This window comes from Jaculus jaculus, chromosome 7 (assembly GCF_020740685.1).
Source record: "Jaculus jaculus isolate mJacJac1 chromosome 7, mJacJac1.mat.Y.cur, whole genome shotgun sequence".
Taxonomy (NCBI): domain Eukaryota; kingdom Metazoa; phylum Chordata; class Mammalia; order Rodentia; family Dipodidae; genus Jaculus; species Jaculus jaculus.
Genome location: NC_059108.1, coordinates 122,566,787 through 122,590,708, shown reverse-complemented (window position 1 = coordinate 122,590,708; position 23,922 = coordinate 122,566,787). Strand labels below are relative to the sequence as shown.

General features: G+C 41.3%; 1 protein-coding gene across 3 annotated transcripts in view; it reads right to left on the bottom strand.

Moving 5' to 3' along the window:
- Rad51b (RAD51 paralog B) overlaps positions 1-23,922 on the bottom strand; it is a 631,041-nt gene that overhangs the window by 567,125 nt on the left and 39,994 nt on the right. For all 3 annotated transcript variants that reach the window (XM_045154309.1, XM_045154308.1, XM_045154310.1), the window contains exon 7: positions 23,645-23,828. In XM_045154309.1, the coding sequence (XP_045010244.1) occupies positions 23,645-23,828 (184 nt within the window). The remainder of the gene's footprint in view (positions 1-23,644; positions 23,829-23,922) is intronic.

The window sequence follows — 23,922 nt, the reverse complement described above, 5'->3', positions numbered from 1 at the left end:
GATTAAGGCACTTGCTTGCAAAGCCTAAAGACCCGGGTTCAATTCCCCAGTACCCATGTAAACCTACGTGCACAAGGTAGTACATGAGTCTGGAGTTCATTTGCAGTGGCAAGAGGCCTTGGCATACCCATTCTCTCTCTCTCTCACTTTCCCTCCCTCCCTCCCTCTTTTTTTCCCCATTCTGTCTTGAATAAATAAATGAAAAAAAAATCTAAAAAGTAAAAAAGGAAGCCAGGTGTGGTGGCACACACCTTTAATCCCAGCACTTGGGAGACTGAGGTAGGAGGATCACTGTGAGTTTGAGGCCAGACTGAGATTACATAGTGATTTCCAGGTCAGCCGGGCTAGAGAGAGATCCTACCTCGAAAAAAAAAAAAAAAAAAAAAAAAGAGCAAAATAAGGCAACAAGGAATGGGGGAAAAAAGGAAAAGAAGGGAGGAACAAGCAAAGATAATAAAGGTAGATGTGATGAAAAGGGTCAAAATGAAACACATAACTTTCTACAGTTATACCCATAGAAAGTTAATTTCAAGGAGAAAGGGGGGGGGGAATTACCATGGGATATTTTTTTATAATCACGGAAAATGTTAATAAAAATTTAAAAAAAGAAAGTTAATTTCAGGATTTTTGAAACCAAATTGTCACATTCGTTTTGATAGTAATCCCTTATTGATTTTCTGTCTAAATAAGTAAAATAATACTTTTGGTTCCAGAGCTGGACAATTGGCTTAGTGGCTAAGGCACTTGCCTGCAAAGCCAGAGGATCCAGGTTCGATTCCCCAGAACGCACGTAAGCCAGCTGCATAAGGTAGCACATGTGTCTGGAGTTTGTTTGCAGCGGCTGAAGGCCCTGGAGTGCCCATCATCTCTCCCCATCTCTCTTCCTCCCTTTCTCCCCCTCTCTTTCCCTCCCAAATAAATAAAATAAATGTTTTAAAAAATATCTTTGGTTCCATGTTTAACTTATAACTGAGAAAATATTCAAACCAAGAGCAGGCATAATCACATATTACATTGGCTGTCATTGCATGTCACCAAACCTCTCCTTTCTCTATTCATGAAAGAAGAAACATGGGGGAAAAGCAAATGCTATCTTCATATGATAATATTTTTGAGGTGATCTTCTTGGTCTAAAGGACCTAAGGGAGACTTCACATCACAATTTGAGAGCTACTGCGCTAGACCGCCCTTGCTTTGATGCGGTATCTATGCCTTGCTTGTGTTTGCATCCCCATAACTGAGCCCAAGGCATTGGAGGTGCTCAAGAACTATTTACTTAATGATGGAGGGCACTCTACCACCACGTATCATTTGAGGACAGGTAGTTTTTCAGAACGATTTCTCTGAGAACTAAAAATGCTGGGATGACTGAATAATCAAATTTGCTTTGAAGAATCCTTAATACACAAAGAAATATCACCTGACTCCAGAGTTAAAGAGTTCTCAAATGACTAGAAATCCTGCTCAAAGTTGGCCAATACAGTCACTTGCCAGCCATTTATCTAGAGATAAACACTGCTTCAGGCTAATTAGCAACTTCAGGGCATTCTGTAAATGTGAACATGAAATATTTGTTATTCATGGGATTTTTTTATAATCATGGAAAATGCTAATAAAAATTAAAAAAATAAAAATAAAAATAAAGAAATATTTGTTATTAAATAACCATAATAATTTATCACCAAATGACAATCTTACACACTGTAAGTAAAAAAGGTACTTCGTTAAAATTTCCAAAAAGGGCATTCACCTCCAACTACCTCGCATCACTCCTGACTCTTACTGTCATTTCCACTATTTTTAAAAAATAATTAGAATGATAATAAAGCACATTATTACATTATTGCAAGTGATTTTTTAAATAAATCTTAACAACTACTCATAAAATAATTCAAAACTTTTAATAAAACAAATTAAGTACATTTTCTGAGCTTAGAAATCTCTGATCCTGGCTGGGGCATAACTTGATGGTTGAGTACTTGCCTCGCACACATAGACTCTAGGTTCTATTCCCAGCACCAGAAAGAAAACTCTGACCCATCATTCAAATAACTAAAGCCAAAAACAGCTAATATAGTCTGTTACTCTAATAAAGCATAGAATAACTGTAAGAAAATAAGTTATATCAAAAGTAGTAGTTCACACCCATAATCCCAGCACTCAGAAGACAGAGGCAGGACCTAAAATGAACCCAACATGGCTCAGGGAAATTCGCAGAAGAGGGGGGCAGATTGTTATAGCCACATGTTGGGACATCATGCACAGAGACAGTGCCTCCTCCTCATAACTGATGGCTAACTCCACAATGCATGACCCACATTCCCCAACAAGGAGGGTCTCTGAAGAAGGGGAGGAACAGGGAGGAGGTACCAACATGGCTGCATACAGTACACTGTGTACATTAAAAAAAAAAGAGAGAGAGGATCACCATGGTTAAGGCCAATCTGGTCTACACAGCAAGTTCCTTGCCAGGCCAGCCAGAGCTGTATAGCGAGAGCCTGTCCTCCTTGCTGAAGGAGGTATGCTGCTGGAAATTTATTAGCCCTAGCTTGGCACTGTTAGTCAGTTGCTGTTGTCCACCTGATGTTGGCAATGAGGTGATGTCCAGCCTCTGCTCTACCATCCTATTCCTGCTATCATGAAGCTTCCCCTCAAGACTATAAGCCAAAATAACTCATTCTCCCTTCCCCCACCCCCATCAGCTGCTTTTGGTCTGGTGCTTTGTTCCAACAATGAGAAGGTAACTGCAACAGAAAATTAGTACCAGCGCAATGGGATCTTTGCTGCTAAAAACACGACTGGGGCTGGAGAGATGGCTTAGCGGTTAAGCGCTTGCCTGTGAAGCCTAAGGACCCTGGTTCAAGGCTCGGTTCCCCAGGTCCCATGTTAGCCAGATGCACAAGGGGGCGCACATGTCTGGAGTTCATTTGCAGAGGCTGGAAGCCCTGGCGCGCCCATTCTCTCTCTCTCCCTCTATCTGTCTTTCTCTCTGTCTGTCGCTCTCAAATAAATAAATAAATAAATAAATAAATAAATAAATAAAGACACGACTGAATGGCTTTGGCCTTGCAGTGCTGTAAGCAGAGTTTGATGGGTCATTCTGGTCAAGGTTTGAGATCCAAATGCAGTAAGAACTGTGGACTGAGTTCTTGAGACCTTGAGCAGGGTTGAGTTTTGAAGAAATGGACTGGTATGAGTAGAAGAAGATGGCACAGAAAGAAATGACAACTTTAGACTAAAACTGCTGCCCATGCAGTGATAACTGTTTGAGAGATTAACACCATTGACACTGGGTTAGCTGTTAGCTGCATTGGAACAGCAGAAAGAATGCTGACTCTTTTGAAAGTACGGGCCTGAATGCTGAAGGAGTGTCCTGCTCTTCAAACTCAGCGTTAGGGCTAGAGAGATGGCTTAGTGGTTAAGGTGCTTGTTTACAAGCCTGACAGCCCAGGTTCAAATCCCCAATACCCACATAAAGCTAGATGCATAAGGTGGCACAAGAATCTGGAGTTAGTTTGCAGTAGCAAGAGGCCCTAGCAAACCCATTTCCCCCACCCTTTCTCTCCCCTTCCTTCCCTCCCTCTTCTTCTGTCTCTCTCCCTGCTTGCAAATAATAACTAAGTAAATGAACAAACAAAGCCAGCTTTATTGGACCCTGGATTAACAAATTTAGTACCCCACCTGGTGCTATGGGTATATAACAAATGCAAACAAGAGAGGGTCACTGGTTTTGCAACACAGTTTGTTGTTGGAAATGGCTATTGGAAATTTAAGGAAGCTTGATGGGGTCCCTAATTGGAGGCCTGATGGAGCCATGAGGATGAACCATAGGTTCTATTGAGATGCCAGGACGATGGGATGGCTGGCAAGAGAACTGGCAAGTCAGGATGGAATTTTCCCCAGTTGTGATCACCCCAGCTGAAGGGGAAGACTTGAAATGCCAGAGACTTAATCACTGGTCAGATGTCAGACTGGGAGTTATAGGATTTGATGTTTGCCTTGTGTAGTAGACAGCTTCAGGTTCGCTGAGATGAACTTCCAGACCAGGCACAGTTATGGAGGAAGGGATATTTATTGAAGCTTACAGATCCAGGGGAAGTTCCATAATGGAAGAAGCTGGCCTGCCTTCACAGGTCCAAGCAGAGAGAGGGAAAAACCACAATACAAAAGCAAAAAAGCCACACACCACACTTCAGGAACTCCAGGTGGAATTAGGCACTTTGCATATCTTCAGATTAGAATTTCAAACCCACTACTACACCTTAAGATCTGCCCAGTGACACCTCCTCCAGCCAAGTGGCTGTAGATCCAAACTACAAACTAATACATCATTGAATATATTAGGGGCCATCTATTGAAACTACCACACCTGTTTGTTTTAAATCTTGATTGGTTCGATCTTTCTTTCATGCTGCTGGGATGAACGTCCAGACCAGACAGTTTATAGGAGGAAGGGATTTATTTGAAGCTTATAGATCCAGGGGATGTTCCACTGATGACAGAAGAAGCTGCCCCTTTCAAAGATCCAAACAGAGAGACACAACCACCAACCAGCACCAACAGCAAGAGCAAAATGGGCAAACAGTGGGGAACCCAGGCAGAGCTCAAGCACTCTGCATACCTTTAGGCTGGACCCTGGGATCCGCCCCCAGTGATACCTCTTCCAGCTACATGGCTGGAAATCCAAGTTACAAGCTTTACAAAAAAAACTCCTGAGTCTACTGGGGAACATACATCCAAACTACCATACTTTGCAATGCCATCCTTTGCAGTGCGAAGTCTGTTCCATGACGTGTTTTTGGTTTTATAGACTCACAGTTAGAGACATTGGACTATGGGGACTCTTCAAGTTGTACTGGATGCACTGCATTGTACATCATGAATAGTCATTAATTTATGGGGGACAGGAGTATAACATAGTGGTTTGAATTAGTTGCTCCCCATAAACTAATGTGTTTTGAATGCTTGGTTCCCAGGTAAAGGCAATCTGGGAGGTGGGGCTCTGCTGGAGGAGGTGTGTTGCTAGAAGTATACTTGGAGGTTTATTAGCCCTAGCTTGCCAGTGCTAGTTCAGCTCATGTTCCTGCTGTTCTTTTTCACCTGTTGTGGCAAAGATGATGTCCACTCGCAAAGCCTGCCAGCCTAGGTTCAATTCCCCAGCCACCTATGTAAAGCTGAATGGCCATTCATTTGCAGCAGCAAGAGACTTTGGCATGCCCCACACACATGTATAAATAAATAAGAAAAAAAAATTTTGGTGGGTTTTCAAGGTAGGGTCTCACTCTGGCCCAGGCTGACCTGGAATTCACTATGGAGTCTCAGGGTGGCCTCAAATTCACAGTGATCCTCCTATCTCTGCCTACCAAGTGTTGGGATTAAAGGCGTGTACCACCACACCTGGATTAAATAAGAAATTTTTTAAAAAGAATTGCTAAAGAAGAAAAAATAGAATTACTAGTCCATTTTCTGTTGATTTTTGCATACAGTTTGGTCTATCCTTTTATGGCACTTGTGACCTTGTAAAAAATACAAGGACAGATGAAAAAGTTGCTATGTATCTGGAACAATATAACTATTAAAATGAATAATTAATGGCTACCTTTTATAGGCTACACTGAACATTGTGTGAAAGAACATTACAGACATCATCTCATTTAATCCCAACTCCTCCATGAGTCAGATATTATTGTCTCCATTTTTCAACAAGGATTTTAGCAAGGATAGGGCTATGAGTCACACCAACATCTAACTTCAAAGCCAGTACTGAAATCAACCACCGGGACCCATGGAGATAGGACTGATGTCAATGGAAAGTAAACAAATACTGGATTTATTTTGAAAGTGGATCCAGGAAGGTAATGGCAGTCATTTTCTGCTATGGTGTAGTCACTGGTAAGTTGCCCATGTTTCAGGAAATAATGTCCCACCCAGTCCTTCTGGGGAACAGAGCCCCCAGAATGATCTGGAGCCCTGCAAGCTCCAGATTCAGTAAAAAAAAAAAAAAAAAAAAAAAAATAGTCTCCAGCTAAAACAAGACCAGGCAGAAGATCCTCTCCAGCTACCTTAGGAAAGCGCCCTCCCCGCCACCCCCCCAAAACCACCAACACAGGTGAACACCTGGAGCGTCACATCACACCACACACAAGATGCAAAGCAGTGCTGAAAAACAGAGGCTTTATATATTTTATATAATATTTACAGAACCAGTCAACCAAAGGAAGGAGAGCCAGTACCTCACACACATATCCCTTCCTCAGACACAACAACCAGGGTATCTGTATGAGAGTCCAAAGCCAACTCAGGGATATAAAACCAACCACTTCACTCTCCTTTAAAAAAAAAAACAAAAACCTTTATTTTCAAATAAGTTGATCCACCATAAAGGTGCGAAGAGAGCAGAATTCCCTTTTCCCAGCTTCTCCAAAATTACCATCTTACTTAGTACAGCTATCAAAAAACTGAATTATGATTAATATAATACTATTAGCTAAATCTGCCGGGTGTAATGGCACATGCCTTTAAACCCAGCACTCGGGAGGCCAAGGTAGAAGGATTGCTGTGAGTTCAAGGCCAGCGTGAGACTACAGAGTGCTCCAGGTCAGCTTGAGCTGGAGAGAGACCCTACTCCTCACTCAGAAAAAAACAAAAATAAAAACACCATTAGCTAAGTATTTTCGGTCTTGAAATTATAATTGAAGCTATCATAACACTGGTTTTGACCTCATAAATCTATAAAATTATAGCCGGGCATGGTGGTGCACTCCTTTAATCCCAGCACTCGGGAGGCAGAGGTAGGAGGATCGCCATGAGTTTGAGGACACCCTGAGACTACATAGTGAATTCCAGGTCAGCCTGGGCCAAAGTGAAACCCTACCTCGAAAAACCAAAAAAATAAAAATAAAAAATCTCTAAAATTATAGACTGCCAATACACAATAATAAGAAGATTAAAAATATAAAACTGCCATGGACACTCTTGAACTAATAGTGTCCCTGTGTGTCAGCAGTCTCCAAAATCACCCTCTGGCTTAGATGTGCTGGAAGGGCTCACAAGATTCCGAAAATGTTGTATTCATTTTGGTTTTTCAAAGTAGGGTCTCACTCTGGTCCAGGCTGACCCGGAATTAACTATATAGTCTCAGGGTGGCCTCGAACTCATGGCTATCCTTCTACCTCTGCCTCCCAAGCTCTGGGATTAAAGGCGTGTGCTACCACGCCAGGCTTGTTATAGCTTTTTTAAAAGTATTTTATTCATTTATTTGCAAGTAGAGTGAGAACATGGGTGCGCCAGGGCCTCCTGCTACTACAAACAAACTCCAGACACACAAACCATATTGTGCATCTGGGATTCGAACCTGGGCTGGAAGTCTTTGCAAGCAGACTTTAACCACTGAGCCATCTTCCTAGCCCATAGTTATGGCCTTTTGCGGCAAAAAGATACAGAGCAAAATTAGCAAAGAAGGAAAGCATGGGCAGAGTCAAGTTGAAACCAGGCACAAGCTCCCAGGTTTCCTTTCCCAAGAGAGCTGCATGGATGTGCTTAACAGTCTCAGCAATGATGAGTGACAACATGTGATGTTCATCTCAGTATCCAGCATTTCTATTGCGGTCAGCCAGGAGACACGCAGCACTCACAAAACTGACCTCAGGGGTTGGAGAGATGGCTTAGCGGTTAAGCGCTTGCCTGTGAAGCCTAAGGACTCCGGTTTGAGGCTCGGTTCCCCAGGTCCCACGTTAGCCAGATGCACAAGGGGGCACATGCTGGAAGCCCTGGTGCGCCCATTCTCTCTCTCTCTCCCTCTATCTGTCTTTCTCTCTGTGTCTATAGCTCTCAAATAAATTTTTAAAAAATGAACAAAAAAATATTTTAAAAAAAATGACCTCAGTTAGTTCCCAGTCTCCAGGGTAAAGTCAATGTTTACCACAAGTCATGTTGTTGGTATAAACTACCTGATCAAACTGGTACCTCTGCCCAGGCCCTCATGGGTACAAAGCTACACAGTAGGCAGAATATTCCCAGGCCTCAGAGTTCATCTCCCAGTAGCCAGGCAGGAGTCAGTTCTAAAGAGGGGCTTTTTCTGGATTTGAGTAACCTGGACCAGTTGAGCTAACCCTTTCCTCACAAACGGTTAAGCTTTTTCTGAATTATCTCAATCCGGGTTGTTTGGTTTGGTTTTGTTTGCTTTTGTGTATGTACTGTGGTTTGTGGTGTTTGTGATATATGCACAAACTATGTGCTCTTGTGAGGCCCATGTGCTGACCTTTAGGGTGAGGGGCTCACCTTCGGAGTGGGCGCTTGCCTGCAGTAGCCACAGCAGAACATCTGGTGTCCTCTGCGTGGCTCTTCTGCCCATTCTTATTTGAGCCAACGTTTCTTACTGATTCCAGACCTTGGTTTTTTTCAAGAGCCTGAACGATTCCTTGGTCTCTGCTCCCCTTTGTGGGACTAGAATCACATATAATGACATTACAGAAGTGCTGATTATCCAAACTCTAGTCCACAGATGTGAATAGCAAGCACGTTTAATTATTGAGCCATCTCCCAAGCCAGACTTTTTGCACCTGAGATAAAGTGTAGTCCCGTGGTTTGTTAAATTCTCTGAAATAGTAAACATTTGGATCTTGACATTGGGTGCAATTTTTAAAATCTTATTTGGCATGTTGAAAAATAAAAACATTTTCAAAGAACCTTCCGAAGTTTAAGGTCCTACTGGCCATGCAATGTATTTTTGTTCTTTTTTATTAAGGCAGTAGATAAAACTCTAAGATGGAAAACAAAACAGAATAAAAGTAATACAGCTAACATAGCATACTAAAAAATAAAAAAGAACACAAATTTTAAAAAATTAGGCTGACGCTAGGCTTGGTGGCACACGCCTTCAACCCCAGTACTGGGGAGGCAGAGGTAGAAGGATCGCTGTGAGTTCAAGACCACCCTGAGACTACCAAGTAAATTCCAGGCCAGCCTGGGCTACAGCAAGACCCTACCACAAATAAAAAAAAAAAAACTAGGTGTCATTTATGGAATGACAAGTGAGATTTTCCACTGGCCTGGAACATAGGCATGCACACACATATGCACCTAGATACACATACAAAACAAAATAAAATGATAAAACAAAAGGCAAGAATTTCAGCCACAAAAGTCATGAGTGGTGGTACACACCTGTGATTCCAGTATTCAGGAGACTGGGGCATGAGGAATGCCACAAGTTCAAGGCCAGTCTGGACTACACAGCAAAAACCAGGCCAATCAGGGCTACCTAACAAAACCCTGCCACAAAATAAGACAAAGAAATGCAATGCCCCCAAAACATTTCAGGTTATTGCCAAGGCTCTTAGTTTCCCACCGGAACTAAATAGTAAAACCCCACTGTTTAAGACTTCACAAGTTTGGGCGGAGCTGAGGTAGAAACCCCTCCCTCTCTACTAACTAGCCCTCAGGATCCTGGAAAGACCTGTACAGTCTTTGGGAGGACAAAAGTCATCAATGATCTTAACCAGCAGTGGACCCTGCAAGGTATACAGCTGGCCAGCTAGGCAAAATGAACCAACTGGTACAATGGTGGCATGTCTGTTTTGGGTGAAACCAATTGCTCTTTGATTGGATTTGAGGCCCCCTCCATGGAAGGCAATTCATTTTTGGTACTGAAAACCCAGTCAAAAGCCTATGGCTAGCCGGGTGTGGTGGCGCACGCCTTTAATCCCAGCACTCAGGAGGCAGAGGTAGGAGGATCGCCATGAGTTCAAGGCCACCCTGAGACTACAGAGTTAATTCCAGGTCAGCCTGGACCAGAGTGAGACCCTACCTCGAAAAACCAAAAAAAAAAAAAAAAAAAGCCTATGGCTAAGGTGGTCATAAACCCTTGGGAGAAACTGCTGCTGTTGTCTGGTTAAATGGATATATTATAACCACCAAACTGGCCTATAAACCCTCGTGTTTATACCCATATACTAATGCTACTCTCATTTCTAGTAATAGAGGCTTCTCTTTGCAGATGGTGGTAACCACTGGATAACTCAGAAATGGCCAAAGTGCTGAGAAGAAGTGACAGTGTAGTGTTCAACACTGAGACGTCTCTATCACACCCTCCAAGGCTCAGGAACCATTGCGGAAGAGGTGGTGGAAAAAACGTAAAAGCCAAGGGAAAAGGAGGAGTGCTTACAATACGATCTTCTAGTCACAAAGTGGCCTTGATATGCATGACCTCACAGTGGCTGACACCACCTACTACACAAGACCTGCATAATAGAAGGAGGAAAAATGATGGCATCGAAATAGAAGAAAGACTAGTTGGTAAGAAAACGGGATTAATATGGGCATGGTAGTGACATACGCCTTTAATCCCAGCACTTGGGAGGCTGAGGTAAGAGGATCACTGTGAGCTCAGGGCCAACCTGAGAGTGCATAGTGAATTCCAGGGCAGCCCAGGCTAGAGCGAGACCCTACCTCCAAAAACCAGGCAGGTGGTTTTCGCCACAGACAAGAGTACTGGCAAACATATGGAGTGCCACAAGGGCATATGCACATGCATACACCACATATACTACATATATATACCTCATTATGTACACACATGCATGCACACATACCCAAGCAAAAAAGCAATTTGGCATCCCAAAGATTTTGTATTCTATGCATTACTTGTCCTTTCCTATACTACGAATTCTTGAATTTGGTCATTTCTTGGCCTCAGTGCCCTCTGAAAAATGATCTGAATCTTTTTATAATCTTTTTCACAAGAAAATCCTACCATTTTAGTCTGACACAAAAATCCATAGTGTACACTATTACTGCTCTGTATATGGTAAAATGGGAATAATGGACAGGCAACATAACCATAACCACCATTTACTTGAGAAGGTAATACTTAAATGCCTTTCTTACATCACTCTCACCAAATATACATAAACAGTTTCATAACCTACTGGTTTTGTTTTCATTTTTTTCTTTATTAGATATGACTACTGTTTTCTTCGTTACTAGTATGAACATACATTTAAAGACAAAAGTTCTGCCCCCAATGGGAGCATGTCCCTTGCATTCTCTGTGGAGGTTTGAATGCAGCCTGCCTCCATAGCCCTAAATGTTTACGATTAAGCCTCCTCAGCCCTCAGCTGATGGAGCCCTTGGGAGGTGGAGCCTTGCTGGAGGCAGTGTGTCGCTGAGTCCAGCCCCTTTGCCAGTGCTAGTTAGTTCACTCTTGTGGCTTCTGCTTGTACTTATTCTCTCCCCACCACCATGAAGCTTCCCCTCAAAACTAAAGCCAGAATAAACCCTTTCCTTCCTGCTCCTTCCAGAAGCTGCTTCTGGTTGGATGTTCCGTCCAGCAATGAGAAGGTGACTGCCATGAGCCCCAAAGCTTCAGGGGAAAAGATTCTACCAGACTTTGGCAACTGTGCTTCTCAGACTACAGTTGGAATGTGTTCAACAGTGTATAAAATTCTCTCGTGGTAATTTTTAAATGTATATTTTCATCCTAAACATAGCTTCAAAATATTATTGTAAGTATTTATAACTGAAATCATTCATAAAATATTAATATGTCTATTTTCCTAAGGATGTATTTAAAAAAAGCCATATGGGAACCTACTACTTTGTAAGCTAATTAGAAATACAATTAAAAAGAGTTTGACTGAAGATACCTTACATGGTTAGATAAAGCTAATCCCAGAGGCCATAGGTTACTAATAAAAATCCCAGTACCAGGGGTGAGATACCTCCCAATGAGTTGTTGATTAGGGAGGCTGCAGAAGCCCCTAAAACAACATAGGATTTTGCCATTGTTCTTGGCTGCCCACCAAAAATACTGTAAGTCCATATTGCTGAAGACATCACATGACTTGATTGCAGTTTCTTTTAGTGCTGGGCAAAAGTTAATGCAGAGACACACAGACGGCACAAGTGTTGGAAACAATAGACTGCTGTGTGCTCAGCCATAAGCAGGACATCATATCACTCCCTCCAAGGCTCTGGGACAATACAGAAAAGGGGAAGAAATAAGAGCTGGACTCTCTTGCACGCTCTCTGCCCCTCTCTCTCTCTCTCTCTCTCTCTCTCTCTCTCTCTCTCTCTCTGTGTGTGTGTGTGTGTGTGTCGCTTTCAAATAAATAAAAAATAAATAAAAAACAACCAACAACAACAACAACAAAAATTTGGACTGGAAAGATGGCTTAGCGGTTAAGCACTTGCCTATAAAGCCTAAGGACCCTGGTTTGAGGCTGGATTCCCCAGGACCCACGTTAGCCAGATGCACAAGGGGGCGCACGCGTCTGGAGTTCGTTTGCAGTGGCTGGAAGCCCTGGCGCGCCCATTCTCTCTCTCACTCTCTGCATCTTTCTCTCTCTCTCCCTCTCTCTCTGTTGCTTTCAAATAAATAAAAAATAAAAATTAAAAAAAAACAACAAAGAATAAGAGCTGGAAGATGGAGATGAGTGTTGTAGAACTATCTTCTGGATGTGACGTGAGTGTTGCACCCATAAACTCACAGCGGCTGTGGTTTCCTGGACAAAAATGAGCCCATCAACATTCCATCAGGGATGGGAAGAAGGGCTTGTGAGACTTCACTCTTCCCAGAGGAGCTACTGCTGGGAGAGGGGCAGTCATGTTCTTCTGCCGTGAAGCCACTGTTAAGTTTCCTATGCTCTGGTAAATAACCCCCAACCCATACTCCTGCAAACAACCCTAATTTAACTCAGAAGGTTATGAAAAGGAAGGAAGGAAGGAAGGAAGGAAGGAAGGAAGGAAGGAAGGAAGGAAGGAAGGAAGGAAGGAAGGAAGGAAGGAAGGAAGGAAGGAAGGAAGGAAGGAAAGAAAGAAAGAAAGAAGGAATAAGCAAGGGTGATGTTTTCCTGTGAACCGGATACCAGCACAAAGGGGAAGGAGATCGACGCAGAGAAAAATCAACTCCTACCAAATCAGAGAGCCAGAGCCTCAGAGGCCCCCAACACCTCAGCACTGAAGCACACCAAAAATGAACCCAACATGGCTCAGGGAAATCTTGCGGAAGAGGGGGTGGAAAGAATGTCAGAGTCACATGTTGGGTCATGATTTGCAGAGACATTTATCATACCAATAACTGGGGGCTAACTCCACAATGCACGGCCCATTTACATCAACAAGGAGGGTCTAATGGGAGGGGGTAGATCACAGATGAGCCTAAATAATGGTACCAAACTGCCTGTATTCACTGAAATGAAAACTAATAAATTAAATTTAAAAAAAAAAAAAGAAAGAAAGAAAGAAGGAAGGAAGGAAGGAAGGAAGGAAGGAAAGAAGGAAGGAAGGAAGAGGAAGGTGACCTCAATCCAGATAAGTGGAAGTCCTTGTAGGTTAGGGAGTTGAAGAGTGAAAAGATCCCATGTGGAGGTGGAAACCCAGGCGATCTCAATGCAGATAAATGGAAGTCCTTGTAGGTTAGAGAGTTGAACAGTGAAAATGTCCCATGTGAGGGTAGAAACCCAGGTGACCTCAATCCAGATAAATGCAAGTCCTTGTAGATTAGAGAGCTGAACAGTGAAAAGGTCCCTCATGAGTGTAGAAATCCAGGTGATCTCAGTCCAGATAAGTGGAAGTCCTTGTAGTTTAGGAAGTTTAAGAATAAAAAAGTCTCACGTGGGGGTGAAAACCCAGGTGACCTTAATCCAGATAAGTGGAAGGCCTTGTAGGTTAGGGAGCTGAAGAGTGGAAAGGTCCCATGTGGGGGTAGGAGAGCTAGGACAGAAGCCGATGCAGAGAGGAAGGGACAAGAGTTATGAACATTACTCCTGATGCCATGTAAGATGCTGCTATGTCCAAATAGTGACATAGTCTATACATTTCTCATCGTAGAAAATAACTTACGAAATGTTCTCCTAGTATATAAGCAGTATATTCATGGTATCTGTCTACTTCCTAGCATGAGTATTGTGGTGGTTTGATTCAGGTGTCCCCCATAAACTTAGGTGTTCTGAATGCTAGGTTCCCAGCTGATGGAGATTGGGGAATTAATGCCTCCTGGAGGGAGTGTATTGTTGGGGGCGGGCTTATGGGTGTTATAGCCAGTTTCCCCATGCCAGTATTTGGAACACTTTCCTGTTGCTGTGGTCCACCTTATGTAGGCCAGGAGGTGATGTCCACCCTCTGCTCATGCCATCTTTCCCCCTGCCATCATGGAGCTTCCCCTTGAGCCTGTAAGCCAAAATCTCTTTTTCCCAGAAGCTGCTCTTGGTTGGGTGATTTCTACCAGCAATGTGTACCGGACTACAACAAATATCAATAAATATTTTTAAACCCATAAACTTCAGAGGAGAGACAATACAAAGGAGGGGCAGCTTTGGGCATTATCCTGAAGACGGGAAAGTTGAGAAGCAATGCAGGAGTCTGCTCATATGCTCCTCTGCACCACCCTTGAGCTAACAAAGGCAGCTTCCAGGAAAGAAGGGCTGATGACCTGCCATTAGGAAAGAAAGTAAAAGAGAGGCAGAATTATATTTTGTCATAGTAATTCTCTGTCCTGCTTGTAGACAAAGAGGCAGAGTCTTGTTCAAATATCAAGATGTTATAACCTGAACGTTTAGAAGCTCTGTGAGGATTCAAGTTGCCCACAGAGACCAAAGATCAGAACTTTAAGGCCTAAGGAGGGCCCTAAAAGTCCCTAAAATTTAGAATTATATGTTCTATATCCTACTTTCTCACTATATAAAAAAAAAAGATTAGTCAAGAGTGTCCCAGTATAAACTACTCCAAAGAGCTTTTGTGTGAATTTCCACAAGACTAATAAAATAGATGTACATTTTGATTGAAAAAATAACTCTTTTATATAATACTGATAAAGAAGAGAAAGAAAATAAAAAGTATTTAAGAGACTGGATTTTCTTCAACCTTGAGGGAAGACATTTTCTCTCACATGCTTATAAACAAACTGTCTCCCAAAAAAAACAAGAGAGAGAGAGAGGACATTAACTTGAAATGCAAGTTACTGAGGTGGGGCTGTAGCTCAGAGGCAGAGTACTTGCCTAGCATGTTTGATTCCCTGGACCATCAAAATAAAATAAATTAAGTACAGGTTACTGTTTTATTTTTGAGGTGAAAACTATCTGTACTGCAACTGAAATATTTTAAATATGTGCCTCAGCATTTTCATAAAGGTTGACATTTCCAGCAGCCTCGAACATGCCAATAGTGTTCATAAATGATCTAAATAGCTTCATCATCAAGATGATCGGTTAAAAAGAAAATGTTCCAGAAAGAAAAACTAACAAGACGCTAAGGAACTATTATATTGTGTTTCCAACTTGTACATCTTCATCAATGTACTGCTTCTATAACTCAACTGGGAAAAAAACCTGCAAAAATAAGTTTAAGGAAGGCTAGAATTACAACACAGCAAGATTTCAACCATTTTATATTGTTCTATGAGCTCGAAAGATAAAGTAATTTTTTTAAAAAGAAGGCTGCTAGGCCAAAGTTTGAACTACTCAAATGAAATGTACTGATTAAACACACTTGGTAATTTTCCTTTCTTTGAGGTTACAGAAAATTAAAACCAGAGAAAGAAAGAATAATATTAAGGAAGCCCTTAGCATTAAGTGTTTCATTTGCTTTTTATTGTTGTTTCTTAAGGTGAAATTTATATAGTCCCAAGAAGAAAAAAAAAAAACAAACGGTTTTTGGACATACAGCTGGATGTTTTGTCAAACCTACATACTTAGGTAACCACCACAATTATTAAGATATAGGACATTTCCATTGTTCCAAAAAGTCTCCTGCCTATTTGTAAATCAATCCCTTACACTCTACCCCCAGCTCCAAGTGCCTGCAACCACTAATTTTCATTTCATCATAGTCTTGTCTTTGCAAGAATTTTATAAAGCAAGTCATACAAAAGGTAACCATTGGGACCTGGCTTCTTTCACATAACATGAGGCATCTGAGCCTCTGCTGGTTGGGAAGTAGTTTGGCCCTTTTTATTGCTAAATTGTAATATTCCACTGCTGGAACATTACCAAGTCAGGCCCATTTTTCCCAGCACATGGTAGCCACTCAAAGAATGGGCTCTACATGAGAAAGTGAATTTATTCACAACGAAGCCAAGAATAAGGAACAGGAGACCCAAGACCCAAACTCATCTGGGGAAAGAGTTTGGGAGTACTTATGGGATAAAGAAGCAGCGTGATGGGCGTGTGGAGAAAAGTGGGGAGGTGAGGTAACAGTGTTGAGCATACATAAGCAGACTGCATGGGGCATTTGCTCAGAAAATAATGTTGTTGGCATGATCTAAGGCATGTCCAAAGGTCACCAGTGGGACACCTGCCCAGGCCCAAGTAAGAATCAAAGGTTTCAACAAAAGAATCTTCAAGTCCCTGAAAAATAATTTTAGACAACTATTATCATCATAGCTCATCCACCAGAGGTGTTATCTATGGCAAAGCTAGTGTGAGTCTGATAACAGGTTACCCCACTGTATGACTTCCAAAATTACTGATTTTCAAGGTCAAATAAAAGAAAGTAAAGCAAGTGACAAAAAAAAAGATTGATTTAAATTTTCCTTCAGTTTCAAGAACAGTCCATTTTATGAATATGAGTCTATCCATTGGATATTGGAATAAACAGAGTTGCATTTACAAACAGTTTTTTTTTTTCTGTAACCTCAAAGAAAGGAAAATTACCAAGTGTGTTTAATCAGTACATTTCATTTGAGTAGCCAAAGGCATGCTAGGGTTTTGTACTGAAGTCAAAATGAATATATATAGCAATTTAGACACAAGTGGCAGTTTCACAATATTCAGTCTTCTTGGCTACTTACTGGTCTTTTCTTCTTCTTGGATTTTCAAGGTAGGGTCTCACTCTGGCCCAGGCTAATCTGGAATTCAGTCTCAAGGTGGCCTCGAACTCACAGCAATCTTCCTACCTCGGCCTCCAGAGTGCCGGGATTAAAGGTGTGCACCACTATGCCCACCAAAACATAAGCCACCCCAACTGGCTGTTTTGACACTACCAAAGGGACCCAAGCCCTGTGCCTATGAAGTACGTGAGCCACCATCCGGCTACACCGCAGCCCTTGTTATTAGATCTTATGGCTGGTTGGTGTTTTTGGTACAGTCTTTGGGATTTTCCTAAAACATTATATTGTCTATGAGCAAAGATGCTTTATTTTATTTCCAAACTGATATATTCAATGCCTTTTTCTTGCCATGCTCAGCTGGCTAGGATCTTCAGTACATTATTAAGTGTTAGGTAAGAGAAGAGCACACCATGAAGTATGTTGTCCACTATGTTTTTGTAGATACCCTTTAACAGGTTAAAAAAAAAACAACTCCATCTCTCTTCCTGGCTTGCTGAGAGTTTTCATTATCAACAGGAGTCCTTTATCTATACAGATCAGCATATTTTAGTGTGTTGATCTTTATAATTTTGTTTGATTTACTTGTTTGTTTATGTGCTTGACACAAGGTCTAAAGTAGCCCAGGCTGGCCTCAGACTCACTATGTAACAAGTGTGACCCTGCAATCATAATCTATATGCCTCTACTACTTGAGTGCTGGGATTACAGGTGGATGACACCATGCCTAGCTTATGCCATGATGTCCAGGTGTCATCATGACATTTTCATACATAGATGTCCTTTTCCCCTGATATTTGCCACTCCATGCCCTCTCCTGCAGGGAGTGGTTTTTGTTGATGTTTTGACATGTAGCTGAGGCTAGCCTGGAACTCATGAGACTTCTGGCTCGGTGCTGCCATCGTGTTATAGGTGAGTGCCACCATGTCCCTCTTGTTCACAACTGTATTAGTTATATTGACCTTTTCAAATATCCAACTTTGAGGGGTCTGGGAAGATGTGTCAATGGGTAAAGCACTTGTGGCACAAGCTTGAAGACTGAAGTTGAGAGCCGCAGCATCCATGTGAACGCAAGGGGGCGGGGCAAGCCCACAGCTAAGCCCAGCTTTCCAGAGATCAGAGCTAGAGAGAGAGAATCCACAGGGCAAGCAGTATAGCTACATGAGTGGAATCACTGAGCCCTGGGTTCAAGTGAGAGAGCCTGCCACAGTAAATAAAGTAGAGAACGATTGAGGAAGACATCTGACATCAACTTCTGGCCTCCACACACATATAATGTGCATCTGCACACACATGCAAACACACATAGATACACACATACACATGAAAAAACCCCAACGTTGAATTTCATTGATTTTTATTTATGATGTGTTTTTAAAGTATTTTTTTTTAATTTTTTTTTTATTTATTTGAGAGCGACAGACACAGAGAGAAAGACAGATAGAGGGAGAGAGAGAGAATGGGCGTGCCAGGGCTTCCAGCCTCTGCAAACGAACTCCAGACGCGTGCGCCCCCTTGTGCATCTGGCTAACGTGGGACCTGGGGAACCAAGCCTCGAACCGGGGTCCTTAGGCTTCACAGGCAAGCGCTTAACCGCTAAGCCATCTCTCCAGCCCTATAATGTGTTTTTTTAAATTTTATTTTTAGTTTTTCGAAATAGGGTCTCACTCATTCTAGCTCAGGCTGTCCTGGAATTTACTATGTAGTCCCAGGGTGGCCTTGAACTCACAGTGATTCTCCTACCTCTGCCTCCAGAGTGCTGGGATTAAAGGCGTGCATACTAATCATTATTTCCTCCTTTCTGCTTAATTGGGTTTAATTGTTCTTGTTAACACACACATTTAATTGTATGAATTTTCCTCTAAGCAATGCTTTAGCCATATTCTACAAATTCTGACTTTTGTGTTTTCACACTTATTTACTTGAAAATATCTTCTAAATTCACTTGTGATTTATTCTTTCATCCATAAGTAATGTAGGTTTTTATTTAATTTCCAAGTACCTAGAGATTGTCCATCTTATTTCTGTTATTGATTTCTAATTTCATTCTCTAATGTCAAAATTTACTCCATTTTGGACTGGAGATATGGCTTAGTGGTTAAGGCGTTTGCCTGCAAAGTCAAAGAACCCAGGTTCAATTCCCCAGGATACATGTAAAGCAGATGTACAAGGTGGTACATGCGTCCAGAGTTCGTTTGCAGTGGCCAAAGGCCCTAGAGTGCCTGTTTTCTCCCTCCCTCTCTCACTCTCTCTCTTTCTTTCTCTCTCTCTCATCTGCCTCTTTCTCTCTCCCTCACTCTCTCAAATAAATAAATAAAATAAAACTCCTTAAAATTTATTCCATTTCAATCTTTAAGTTTATGTCCCAGGATATGGTCTATGGTGACTAATACCCCACATGTGTTTGAAATGATGCATATTCTGCTGGTTCTGACATTCTAAAAATGTCAATGAGACCAATTTGTTATGTGATTCAGGTCTTCTATATCTTAACAACTTTCTGTTTACTGGTCCTATCAATTACTAAGTAAGAAGGTAGAATCTTCATGTATGTAGGCAGGCTTACATATATCTATACCTAAGCATTTGAATATACTTAAGGTTATTGTCCATGTTATAAAAAATATTGCAGGTTCACTATATAGAAACTTAAAATTAGGGGGGGACTGGAAAAATGACTTAGAGGTTTAAAGCACTTGCCTAAAAAGCCAAAAGGCCCAGGTTCAATTCCTCAAGACCCAGGTAAGCCAGATGCACAAGAGAGCACACACATTTGGAGTTCATTTGCAGCAGCTGAAGGCCCTTGCACACCCATTCTCCAACTGCCCTTCTTTCTCTCTCTCTCTCTCTCTCTAATAAATAAAATAAAGATTTAAAAATTTTTGACAAATGTCCAACAGATCACCACAGTATTCCTTTCTGTGACTTGAAGAGATCTGGAGTATATCAAAATACTAAGCAGAGTCCTGGCCCATCCACCTTCTCAGAACCTCAGCCAAGAAGTCCTGGAACGCACAGCCTCCCACCAAGTCCTCAGAGGCCATCGCACACTCACCTATGCCAATTCTATCCGGCTGAGATAAACCTCTTCTCTTACTGCCTGTTTCTCTGTTAAGTCCAGATTCTGAGACCATTTCCAAATTTAAGAATCTGAAGAATTCTTTTTCCTTCCTACAACATTCCAGTGCAATATAAGGATAATTTCTAGATGATAAGATAGTCTGCCACCAAAAGCTGTACTTTTTCACTACTAGAAATAATAATAGCAAAGAAAGGTAGGGTCAAATAGGGTTAAAAGCAAATGCTAAAATCTAAATTCACCATGCACACATACATACACCCAGAAAAATATTAAGTTCAGTACCAAGAGATATAAGATTAACTAAAGAAACCAAAGAAAATCAAAGAAACAGTAACTGCAATTCATATATTCAGAAATATTTACCCAATAGCTACTGCATGTTAAATACTATTCCTAATGCTGAGAATAAAGGTCAAGTGGAACTACACTATGGAGTAGACGGAGCACATAAACAATAAAAATACAGACACAGAAGATACAGAAGGAAATGAAGCTTAGTATGAGAGGTGGGTGTGAACAATACATAGTTAGGAAAGTCCTCCCTAACAAAGAATCATGAAAGGGGCTGGAGAAGATGGCTTAGCGGTTAAGGTGTTGGCCTGCAAAGCCAAAGGACCTCGGTTCAATTCCCCAGGACAATAAGCCAGATACACAAGGAGGCACATCCGTCTAAAGTTCATTTACAGTGGCTGGAGGCCCTGGTGCACCCATTTCCTCCCTCCCTCTCTCTCTCTCTCTCTCTCTCTCTCTCTCTCTCTCTCTCTCTCTCTCAAATAAATAAATGAAATATATTTTAAAAAAAGAATTGTGAAAGAAAAGCCATATGGCTGTTTGGGGGGGGTAATACTCCAGGTTTGAGGCAGAACAAACACTCTTCCACACAGAAGTATTTGTTGGTGTGCTTAAACAACTGCAAGGAGACATAAGGTTTGCTAATGTGAAAACAACATACTATTTTAAGAAATTTAAACTAGGCATGGTGGTGAATGCCTTTAATCCCAGCACTTGGGAGGCAGAGGTAGGAGGACTGCTGTGAGTTCAAGGCCACCTTGAGACTATGTAGTGAACTGCAGGTCGGCCTGGCTAGAGTGAGACCCTCCCTCGAAAAGAAATGTTGTTCCTGCTGGATGACGTGGTGGCATACACCTATAACCCCAGCACTTGGGAGGTGGAGGCAGGAGGATCGGGAGTCCAAGGTTACATAAAAGGTGTGAGGCTATCTTGGGCTGCTTGAGACTCTGCCTTAAAAAAAAAAAAAAAATCTAAGAAGGAAGGGGGGAAGAGAAGGACAGTAAAAGAAAGAGAAAGGAAGAAAAGGAACAAATGATGAGAAGGCAGAATTTAATTCCATATGAAGCAATTTATTCTCTGTATAAAACAAAATCTAAGAGGTTCCTAATTTATACTAAAATTAAGCAATTAGGCTAAGAAAATTCCAACATTTCCTAAAGGAAGTAGTTACCAAAAACCTTTTTCAAAACCAATATTTACCTGCTATAAACAATACCATATGGTGTAATGCAAGTATACAGTACAATGTGCATTTCTATCTCTAAAGACAAAAACATGCAGATACTAAGTAACTGCTCCTTTAAGGGGTCTATAAGAACATGGAAAAGCAAAGTCCTTGCCTTGCTCAGAAAGATAAATTACCTTCAACAAACTGCAAAGTGATAACCTGCAATTATTTTAAAAAATAATAAACACAACTTTTAAAAGAATTTTCATAGGTTTAGATCATGCAACATTAAGAATTAATAAAACAGGGCTGGAGAGATGGCTTAGCGGTTATGATGCTTGTCTGCAAAGCCTAAACAACCTATGTTCCACTCTCCAGATCCCACATAAGGCAGACGTACAAGGGTGAAACAAGAGCAAGCATCTAGAGTTCAAATGCAGTGGCTGAGACCCTGGTGTGCCAATTCTCTACCTCTTCTCTCTCTCCCTCCCTCCCTCCTTCTCTCTCTCTCTCTCTAAAAATAAAAAAAATTAACAGAATAACCACATATGTCAGGCATGGTGGCACATGCCTTTAATCCCAGCACTCAGGAGGCAAAGGTAGGAGGATTGTCATGAGTTTGAGGCCACCCTGAGACTACATAGTGAAATACAGGTCAGCCTGGGCTAGAGTGAGACCCTACCTTGAGAAGCCAAAATAATAACAATAATCACCATCATCATCATCACATAACTATTGTTTTTTTTTTATTTTTTAGTTTCAGCCTTTTTATTTAACTCCAAATGATATTCTTAAATAACTATTCTGAAATGACCATTTAATTGTCTTAATGAAACATTTCTTTTTACATTTCTCTATTCTCCTTGACCAAGAAAAACATGATTTCACACTTATCATTTAATCCAATTCCAAAAACTTTAAAAGATATGCACCATCCACGATAAACCTAGCCATACTTGATTTGAATCCAAATTACAATCTAAAAAGCCATTTTAAAGTGCAGAACGTTACGGATGTCATGTTTTCTCCCTTGACTGAGCTTTGCTTTGTGACTGAAGGGTGGGGCAGGTCAAAGCTGCTCCTCTGGGCAGCACGACTGGCCCAAAAGGCCACATGGTGTCTGCAGTATCTACACATAATCCTTTGATGCAGAGAGCTAATATTTTAATTTCACAAAAACTAATGCAGAAATTATAAAATTCTTGAACAAATTTCATCTCAGGTTAAAGAATTTTCTTCTGTTTGGACGAGGCATGGCTAAAATCGAAAAGCCTAAGCTGGGCATGCTAATGCGTACCTGGACTCCCCGCACTCAAAGCAGAGGCAGTAGGGTCTGAGTTGAGCAAAGCCCTGTCTCAATAAAAAAAAAAAGGAAAGGAGACCCTAACAATACCGAATGCTCCTTGGGCTATGCAGCAGGTACAACTCTTCCACATGTGACAGCTGAGCATAAAACTCAGTATATATATATATATATATTATATATATATATATATTAATATTTTTAAAATATCTTATCTGTTTAAGACCAAGAGAGAGTCAGAGAGAAAGAAAATGGGCACACCAGGGCCTCTGGCCACTGCAAACGAACTCCAGACGCATGTGCCACCATGTGCATCTGACTTTACGTAGGTCCTGGAGAATCAAACCTGAGTCCTTAGGCTTCATAGGCACATGCCTTAACCACTGAGCAACCTCTCCAGCCCTCAGTATATATTTTTGTAGGACAAGACTGCACACCACAGACCTCTGTAATATCCTCTCTGTTCAGATTTTCTGATCACAATGCCCACATCTGAGAGTCTGACCAACAGTAATCTTTCAAGGTCTTCTTATTGGCAGTTTTATTGCTATCACTCTGGTCACTGGAAGCAAACCAAAACAGCACTAAGCCCAGTTACATACAATGTAACCAAAAATGTTTACAACACTGACAACTACAGCTGTAGAAGAAACAGATCGGGACAATTCCATGGAGTTTTACTACTTAGTAGTTTTATCAATATGACAGATGTGATTTAAAAAAAAATACACAATGAAGAGAAGGGATAAGAGGAATGACTGTGGGAACTGAAAGATTGTTTAAGTCAGCCCCAGTCTCAAATTTCAGAATGGGTAAAATCTTCTCAGCTTGGTGAACTCGCTGAAGAAGTGAGTGGTATCTGTGACAGGATTCAACTGTGTTACTTTAAAAATCGCCTATTTCATAACCTTTTCTCATTTTATTACTTGGTTTCATAAGCCAGTGAACATTAGAAAAGAAGGAAATATAAAAACTTACTGGGATTGAAAATTCCTCAGCCAAGTACTTCAATAAGGACGCTTCTTTGGCCAAGAGTTTGTTTCTTTCTTTAATGTTGCCTTGAAGCTGTGTATCAAACTCCTTCCTGACCACCGAAGCAACAGAGTCGATAATCACGAGTTTAATTCCTTTTGAGATAATTTCTTCTTCCAAAGTTTCAATCCTATGAAAGTAGAATTTATAAAATAGTGCACAAATTTAAGGCATTTTGTTACGAAGGTTCACCGACTTTCAAATCACGGGCTGGGCCTAGTGGC